The 8,655-nt window shown below is 55.2% G+C and overlaps 1 protein-coding gene across 1 annotated transcript; it reads right to left on the reverse strand.

Annotated features, from left to right (window-relative positions):
• Nucleotides 1-6,143: 6,143 nt before the first annotated feature.
• Nucleotides 6,144-7,990, reverse strand: LOC125522660 (5' exonuclease Apollo-like). The gene is made up of 2 exons (XM_048687706.1): nucleotides 7,748-7,990; nucleotides 6,144-7,668 (listed from the first exon to the last, which is right to left on the reverse strand). The coding sequence occupies exons 1-2, from the start codon at nucleotides 7,964-7,966 to the stop codon at nucleotides 6,172-6,174; spliced, it is 1,716 nt and encodes a 571-aa protein (XP_048543663.1). The 5' UTR covers nucleotides 7,967-7,990; the 3' UTR covers nucleotides 6,144-6,171.
• Between the last annotated feature and the right edge of the window lie 665 nt (nucleotides 7,991-8,655).

Consider the following 8,655-nt stretch of genomic DNA (forward strand, 5'->3'; position numbering starts at 1 on the left):
GTCGCCCTCCCACGCCGGCAGCCCGCATGCTGGGCCGTTGGAATCTTATGCCCATGCCCTTCTTGCTTCCTCTTATAGCATGCACCCCCCCTACATGCATCGGCACAGCTCATCCCTCCCACCCAAAAATCTCAACGCCATGAACCGCTGCTTCCGATGCCTTGCTCTTGACCACCAAGTTCGCGATTGCCGAGACCCCGTGCGGTGTCGCCGTTGTTGGCGTGCGGGCCACACCCAGCATGGGTGCACGGCTATTTTACCCCCAGCCAACCCCTTGCCTCTCCTCAACCCTGCGCCTGCCTTTTCTCCTAACCCTCCTCTCGCACAACTTGCCCCGAGCTCTCCACTGCCTCCCCAGCCCGCTCCGGCCCCCATGGCTGACTTCATACCCCTGGAGCTCTCCTCCTCCGAGGACGAGCAGCCGCCGTCCCCTGCCCACGCATCACCACCAAGCATCTTTGCCTTCCCGGAGCAGACCGAGGCGGCGGAAGTTGAGGATGAGGCCTTTGAGGAGGAGGAGGACCCGGACGAGGTTGAGTTCGAATCGGGGGAGGAATCCACCGATTCAGACGCAACCCAATCCGCCTTTATCTCTTCTCCTCCTCCTAGGCACCGTCGGGATTTCTCCAACGTTTTCATGCCCTTCATCCCCATCGAGCATTTCCAAAACCTCGCATACGCCATTGTCAACCCTCCCCATCCCTCCCCCTCAAGCTTGTATCCGCCGTGCTCTACAGACCGGTGCTGCCAACCCCCCGGTGATGATTCGGGCCCCTTCCTACGGGGCGGGGCTGGTCGTGTTTGGTTCGGCCTATGAGCGCGAAATCTCCATCCTCAACTGTCCTCTTTCCTGCCCCATAAACACCGTCAGCCTTGTGGGCCACGAAGACACCGAGAATCGCTTCCTCTTCCGTCTTGACACGGTCTCTGCCCTTCATATCAAGGATTTCCCTCTCGAGTACTGGTTTACTCCTACCATCATCAACTCCATTGTCCCTTTCGCATGTCCCATCCAGATTGACCATGTTTGCCTTACCGGTGTGGACTACTCTGCGGTCCTTGTCTTCGTCAAGTCTCGTACCCTCACTGACGTCCCTCATACCATCCCGGTTCATGGCTTCTCCAGCCTCGGTGCAATTGCTTCCGTCCTTGTCATCCACTCCCAAGAGCTACCGCCCGACCCCGCTTTTGCGGGCCTAGACTCCGACAACGACAACAACGGTGGCGGTGGCGGGGATGGCGGCGACGGGGGGAGCAGCGACTTCCCCGGCGGCATGGACCCGGACCTGTCGGCCCCTCCCCCCTACTCCAACCGACGAGGGGCACGACGACAAGGTGGTGCAGCTGCCGGGCGGCCTCACCATGATGGCCAACCACAAGCCTCTGGTTTGTGCCGTGCCGCTCACGGCTCGCCCGAGGTCGGTGCAGGTCAAGCTCTTCAAGGGCTTCTACGACGTGCGTGTCCAGGGCGCGAACGGCGAGCGCGGCTTCTACTGCATCCCGATGAGTCCGGCGGGCTCTCCCTGGCTCGTCGTCGCCAACCTGGCAGCCTGCTCCATCGTCTACCTCGACCGGGTGGCCACGTTCGGGGCCCCCCACGCCCCTTTCACCGATGCCGAGGTGGTCTGCCGCGACTTCCGGGGCCGCGCCTTCACCCTGGGTTGCGACGGGGAGGAGGCGGTCATGCAAGCCGTTGCTCGCTATGACGCCGGCCTCCCTCCGATCCCAGGGCCGCAGCCCCTGTTGATCGCCAACGACGCGCACGACGACATCGCACAGCAGCAGCTCTCCCCTCCTTCCTCCCCTCCGACCGCCAATCTCCCTCCTCGGGCTGCCTCTCCAACGATCTTCTACACGCGCCGCAGCGCTCGCCTCCGGGAGGGGGAGCCCCCGAACCGTATGACGATGCTGGAAAAGGCCACTCTTCGGAAGGAGATGAAGCTGGAAGGCAAGAAGAGGGCGGCCCCGCGCAAGGAGTTGTTGCTGCCCGCGGTGGAGCTCATGGAGCTTGCCGCTGAGGGCCCTCCGCCGCTCTCGCGCAAGGATGTTCTCCAGCTTTCCATGGCCTGTGGCGTCCCCGAGATCGACCTCAACATGGTGCCCGCCGGTGACGATGCGTGATGACCCTCCCGAGCAACCTACGCAACGGCGCCACCCCTTTCTTGCTGCTCTTCGCGACTGCAACTCCACCCGCATTTTTAGCTGCAGCTTTCTTCACAGGACGCGCCGTCTACTTGTCTACTTCATCGGGATCCCAACCCCTTGTCTTTTTCTTTCTGTGTTTCTCTCTTTTTTCCCTTTACTTTCCTACCGCCCTGTTCTAGTTAACGACTGTTTCATTGTTTTACTTTGGGCTTATCTTGCTCGGCCAATCTATGTTGCTACTTTAGTTTCCAATGATTAGAGAAGTCTCTGTTATTTCTTGGAACGTTCGAGGACTTGGTAGGCACAAGAAGTGCACCGATGTAAAAGCAACCCTCTCCTCTGCGCCTTGCTCCGTAATTTGCCTACAGGAGTCAAAACTACAGGACATTTCCAACTTCAAAGCTATTTCTTTTCTTCCCCAGAATCTTTGCAACTTTAATTCCATCCCAGCTATCGGTTCGGCCGGGGGGATTGTTACCGCATGGGACGACAATTTCCTCTCCTGCTCCAAAGTGCTCGCGGACACTTTCGCCCTTACTTGTTGGTTTGATTCGCGCACGAATGACCTTTCATTCGCCATTACTAACGTCTACGGGCCCTGTGACCACGCATCTAAACCTTCCTTCTTGCAATCCCTCGTGGATCTCAAACCTCAAATCTCCTGCCCTTGGACTGTCATTGGGGATTTCAACATCACCCTTAGGCCGTCGGACAAATCCACAACGCATTTCAATATGCTAGAGGCAAACCGTTTTGCCTCAACTATCAACACTCTCCGGCTTCAGGATCTATCTCTCCTCGACAGACGCTTTACTTGGTCAAACCGGCAGGAGGTGCCCATTCTTGTTCGGCTTGATCGGGCTCTGGCAAGCGTGGTCTGGGCCTCAAAATTTCCGGATACCTCTCTTTCTTCTCTTGCCAGGACAACCTCCGATCACGTCCCCATCCGGCTAACGGCGGCCACTTCCATCCCCAGATCTTCGGTTTTTCGCCTTGATCGCTCCCTCCTCAACGTCCCTCTATTCAAGGAACGGGTGGCCGCAAATTGGGGGAGCGTCGGCCCTCAGCATGCCCATCTTGGATCTGCTGGAATTCTTTCCCTCAAATTAAAGCATACCAGGGATATGGCAAAAAAGTGGTTGTCCAACAGAAGATCGCCTAGGATCTTAGCCTTAAACTGCCATACCACTATCAACTTCCTGGACAAGCCGGAAGAGGCCAGGACGTTGTCGTCTCTCGAATCCGATCTTCAGCTTGCGGTCAAGCTTTCACTGCACCGCCATAATGCTGCCATTGCAGCCTACTGGAGGCAACGAGCAAAGGTTAAGGATTGCGTCTTCGGTGACGAAAACTCGGCATACCTTCATATTTGTGCCTCGGTCAGACACCATAAAAACCAAATCAAATCCCTTGAAAACAATGGCATTATCTTCACTGCGCATTGTGACAAGGAGTCTGCTCCTTTGCACTTCTTCAAGAACCTGATTGGCGTATGCCATCCGGTCTCCTTTTCCTTTGATCTCGATAGTCTACTTCTCCCGAACTCAATTACTTCCGCTCAGGCTTCCAACCTCTCTGCTCCTTTTACCTTGGAGGAAATAAAGGCTGCCCTTTGGGCCATGAAGGACGATGCAAGCCCAGGGCCGGATGGTTTTGGCCCCACTTTTTACAAAAGCAACTGGGATCTTGTTAGATTGGATCTTCTCAATTTGCTTAATGACTTTCATGCTGGCTCAGCAGACCTTATGCGTTTGAACAGCTCACATCGTGCTCCTTCCAAAGAAGTCCGACGCCGCTAAGCCGGAAAACTATCGCCCAGTGTCCCTTCAAAACTGCTCCGTCAAGCTTGCGTCTAAGTGTCTCGCCTTTCGGGCCCAACCTCTAATCGACCACCTCATCCATGACGAGCAAACGGGTTCTATTCGGGGCCGTGGGATCACCGAAAACTTTATTCATGCTGCGAACATTGTCCAAACTTGTTTTAAACAGCGCCTCCCCGCAATCGTCATCAAGCTTGATTTCCACAAGGCTTTCGACTCTGTGTCTTGGGTCGCCCTTGCCGCGATCTTACGCGCAAAAGGTTTTCCACCGTCCTGGTGCCGTTGGGTCAACCACCTAAACTCTTCGTCCACCTCGGCCGTGTTACTAAACGGCAAGCCGGGCCCTTGGTTCCCGTGTCGGCAAGGCTTGCGGCAGGGTGACCCTTTCTCCCCCTATCTTTTCATTATAGTCGCTGATGTCCTCAAGCGCCTAATTCTCCAGGCCTCCGCAAGTGGCCTTCTTTCCCACCCAATTGCGGACGATATCCCTTGCACCGTCTTGCAATATGCTGACGACACTCTTATTGTCCTTCCTCCAGATGCAGCGCAACTGCGGACCCTCAAGCAAATCCTACTCCAGTTCTCCGAGGCCACCGGCGTTACCATCAATTTCCACAAAAGCACCTTCGCACCTATTCACGTCGACCCGGAGCTATCTAACAACCTTGCGGCCATTCTTGGTTGCCCGGTCGCTTCCTTTCCGCAATCTTACTTAGGATTGCCTCTCTCCACCCACAAACTCACTCTAGCAGATTTTTTTCTTTATCATCAATAAGGTCGACCGTCGTTTGGCCGGCTGGCGAGGACTTCTTTTGTCCTTGTCCGGGCGGGCAATTCTTGTCCGCTCCGTTCTTCGGGCCCTGCCAATCTATGCTATGAGCGTTCTTCTTCTTCCCGCCGGCACTATGCAAGAGATTGAGAAACGCTGTCGGGCTTTCTTCTGGACGGGCCAAGACACGGTTACCGAGGGTAACTGCAAAGTAGCTTGGGACATCGTGTGCGTTCCTTTCACTAGCGGAGGCCTCGGCTTTCTATCTCTAACGCAAATGAATGTTTGCCTCCTCCTCAAACACATTTCCAAGCTACACGACGGTGCGGCTTCGCGACAACCTTCCTACCTTGTCTCCAAGTACAGATGGTCTAGCACCCATGACGTGGGAACGAACGATAGTCATTCTACCCCTATCTGGCGGGATATCATGAAAGGCCTTGATTTCTTTCGTTCAAACACTCGGGTGCAACTGGGCAACGACGCTACTACCTCATTCTGGCTCAACCTTTGGCTCCCTAACACCACCCAAACCCTAGCACAACTTTTCCCGGCTCTGTTCTCTCACTCCAATCGGATCCACACTCCGGTGGCTCGCGCTCTGGGCTCGAACAACCTAACCTTGGACCTGACCCCCAGGCTGTCTCACACAGCTGAGTGCAAGTTGGCTGATCTACGCAATGTTCTGGCTTCGGTAAACGTGAATTTGCAGGTTGCTGACAGAAGAATTTCGAGGGAGGCAGGCAAACCGTTAACCACTAAGTTGGCCTACCAAGCGGTTTGGAAGTCGCGGCCCAAGGACAACCTTGCGCCGGCCATTTGGAGAAACTACGCACCGAACAAATGCCGAATTTTTGTCTGGCTCGCCAACAAGGACCGCTTGTTCACGAATGCTAGGCGCTTCAGACGGGGCATTGCCACCAACGCCGACTGCCCCTTCTGCAACCAATGTGAAACCATTGATCACCTTCTTTTTCAATGCCGACACCTGGTTCCGCTCTAGGCAGAACTAAACAGCCTTTGCCATCATACACCGCATGGACTGCTACATGCTTGGGAGGGTGATTTCAACAAGACACGATCGACAGTTATGATGGTCGTCCTCTGGAACATTTGGAAGAGACGAAACGCCAAGGTTTTCTGAAACCAACAACTCCAGCCCCACACTATTGCTAGTTCGGCAGCCGACGATCTTCGACTTTGGTCCCATCATTGCAAGAAACCACAGAGGCAAATTATGCTCCATGACTGGCGCTCCATGTTGTTCCATCTAGCCGGGAGAATATAGTCCCATGGCATAATGTAATCTTTTCCCTTTGCTTTTTCCCTTCCCCCAAACCCCCTGTACTTCTGTTCCCTATGCTTGTAACACTTTGACAGTGGTTAATAAAGGTTCAGGCGTTGACGCGTCAAAAAATAATAATAACAAAAGGCCTTTCATAGATGAAACTGGGAGGAGACCCTTGGTCGTTTGGAGGCTCCCATGAGCTCCACCAATGACGGCAATGGCCGAGGAACTGCCACGTTCATCGACCTGTACAACCTCCTCAGCTTCGCATTCAAAACCTTCGATGACCCGACTCCAGCAGTATCTGCTCTGTCAGTGTCAGGGCCTTCAGATCTGTTGCTAATGTCGGATAGAACAGTGCGATCCTCGGAAAGCAGTTCTTCTGTTGCTTCTATTTTAGCTTGCTTGCCTATTGTCTCAGCGGTGAATTTGACACTCTCCCTGGGCTTGCAAATTTCCGAGAACCTGGCTCTTGCAGTTGAATTCTCTTCTTTCGCCTCGAATCTAGATAACCTGATTTGTTCTGCACCCTCATTGCATTTCATATCCTTGGCAAGTTCAGCACCGCCGTCCCTACTCGAGCTGTGCTCACACACGTCATCATGAGTAATGTCGATTACTTGAATGCCGTCGATGGATTCACAGTCCTTCTGCAACTCAGGTTCTGTTGCTGAATCATGGAGCTCGTTTGTTACAGCTTGAGTTAAATCAATCATGTGGGCAGTGCCCTTGTCAGATTTGAAGTCCTTCCATAGCTCGAAGGATTTTGCATTTGAATTCTGCAATTCCTCCTCAAATTTGGCCTCCTCGGCCACTTGAACACTCTCATACTCGTCTTTCCACAGTTCACAGTCCTGAGGTAATCCAAGCCTTGCTCTCCCAAACAATGTCACGGGCTGCGCCACTTCAATTGCAAAATCTTGTAACACTGGTCCTTCATCTTGTAATACCTGGCTGCAAACAGCAGACCAAGTGTCTTCTGACTCTTGTTCCTCACTCTGCTTGATGGCTTCTACTGTGGTTCTTGACGCCTGCGGTGAGCCTGTGACAGTAGCATTTCCATGAGGTATTCTGAGCAACTTCCAGATGGGATCATCGGGGCCTAGCCGGGACAGGAAGCAGTGTTTCTTGACATAGGCCAGATCCATGGCAAGGCAAGGAGGTGTTGTCGAGATGACCCACTTGGGCTGGAGGAATCGCAGGGCCTGCTCCAGCTCCTCGCGAGACGAATGCATCGTCAAGCACACGTGCCACACCCCGAATTCATCCCGCATAGGCTCCGTCAGCGCCGGCTTCTGCTTCAGCGACGCCTCTGGTGCCGCGTAGTGCGCGTACCACTGGGTAGAAGGCCTGATGATGAGGGGCTCAGGCTGCTGCCTCGCCCGTGCTAATGCAAGCATCTCCGTTGCCCGCTCCAACAACCGGGGGAATTCGATCACCTGAAAGCGAGAGGACACGTCCTCGGTGAGGATTTCCGGTGCGACGAGCGAGAGGGTGTGGTAGCACTCTGAATTCTTGTCCCTGTCGACGTATATCTTCGACCCAAACGCCCTGGACACCTCGATCAGTATGTCCTCCTGTCCCAGCATGTCGGACACGAGATATACTGTCGGCGCATTCGGGTGCTCCCAGATGCAGTTGATCACCTGAAAAAAAATACAATGTGATGATGAGACACACGGGGTCGATTGCTGGTCTGATTTACTGATGAAGCAGCACGCGGACCTGACGTATGGAGGCCTCCTTGGCCGGGAATTGCAGCGGGCACTTGGCAAACGTGCAGTCCAGGAAGAGGTAGTCGATGCGGCACGACGGCGGCGCCTGGCTCGCTCCTGGTGCCTCAGCGGTGATGTACCTGAACGGCAGGCCCTGAATGCAGTCGGGGGTGAGGCGGCAGTCGCCGGTGTGCAGGACGTTGCCGAAGGCGCCCTCGAACAGAAACATCACCGCCCCTGCGAGCAGGGGAAGGATTTAGAATCGGCCGCGGTGGGGTACTAATGAGGGGATTAGCGAGAATGGGAAGAGGACGGCGTCGGCGGACTGACCAGGGCAGTGGTTGGCGTCGAAGGCGGTGACGGTGAAGTCGCCGTCGGGATCCGGGACGAGCACCGGCGCCCCGAGCTCCATCTCCACGAACGCGTCCGACCCAAGCTTTGAGGTGGCAAATTGTTTTTCCATGAAACGGGAATGGGGATGAAATGAAAATAAATGCAGGTGAGATGCGGTGCAGGCTGGCGTTTACCTGAGGGAAGATGTGGCGGGCGATGAGGACGGTGAGGCGCGAGGCGTAGACGGCGCCGGCGGTGGTGATGCCGGCGAGGTGGTCGCGGTGGGCGTGGGTAAGGAAGCGGTGGCGCTTGAGGGCGGAGGCGGGGGTCCAAGTGTCCACCGCGAAGGGCAGACCCTTCGGCAGCTCGATCGGCATGGCGTCTCTCTTCCTCCCACGACCACGGCGGCTGCGGCGGCTATCTCCCTCTCCCGTTTCCTCGCGGCTCTGTTTTGGAGGGAACCGCGAAATTCTTTTAGGGTGCGTTTGGTTTACAACCAACGATGACCGCACCAAAAATTTGGCGTGCCCGTATGATTTGGCTATGGTTTGGATTGGGGCCAAAATTTTGGCTCGCCCAGCACGC

This window comes from Triticum urartu, chromosome 7, assembly GCF_003073215.2.
Source record: "Triticum urartu cultivar G1812 chromosome 7, Tu2.1, whole genome shotgun sequence".
NCBI classification, from domain to species: domain Eukaryota; kingdom Viridiplantae; phylum Streptophyta; class Magnoliopsida; order Poales; family Poaceae; genus Triticum; species Triticum urartu.

Bases quoted from the DNA above. Each gene is read 5' to 3' on its own strand.
- LOC125522660 (XM_048687706.1), bottom strand. From the start codon at position 7,966: ATGTTTCTGTTCGAGGGCGCCTTCGGCAACGTCCTGCACACCGGCGAC. The intron at 7,669-7,747 runs GTCCGCGTGCTG...ATTTTTTTTCAG, and splicing joins AGGAGGCCTCCATACGTCAG to GTGATCAACTGCATCTGGGA.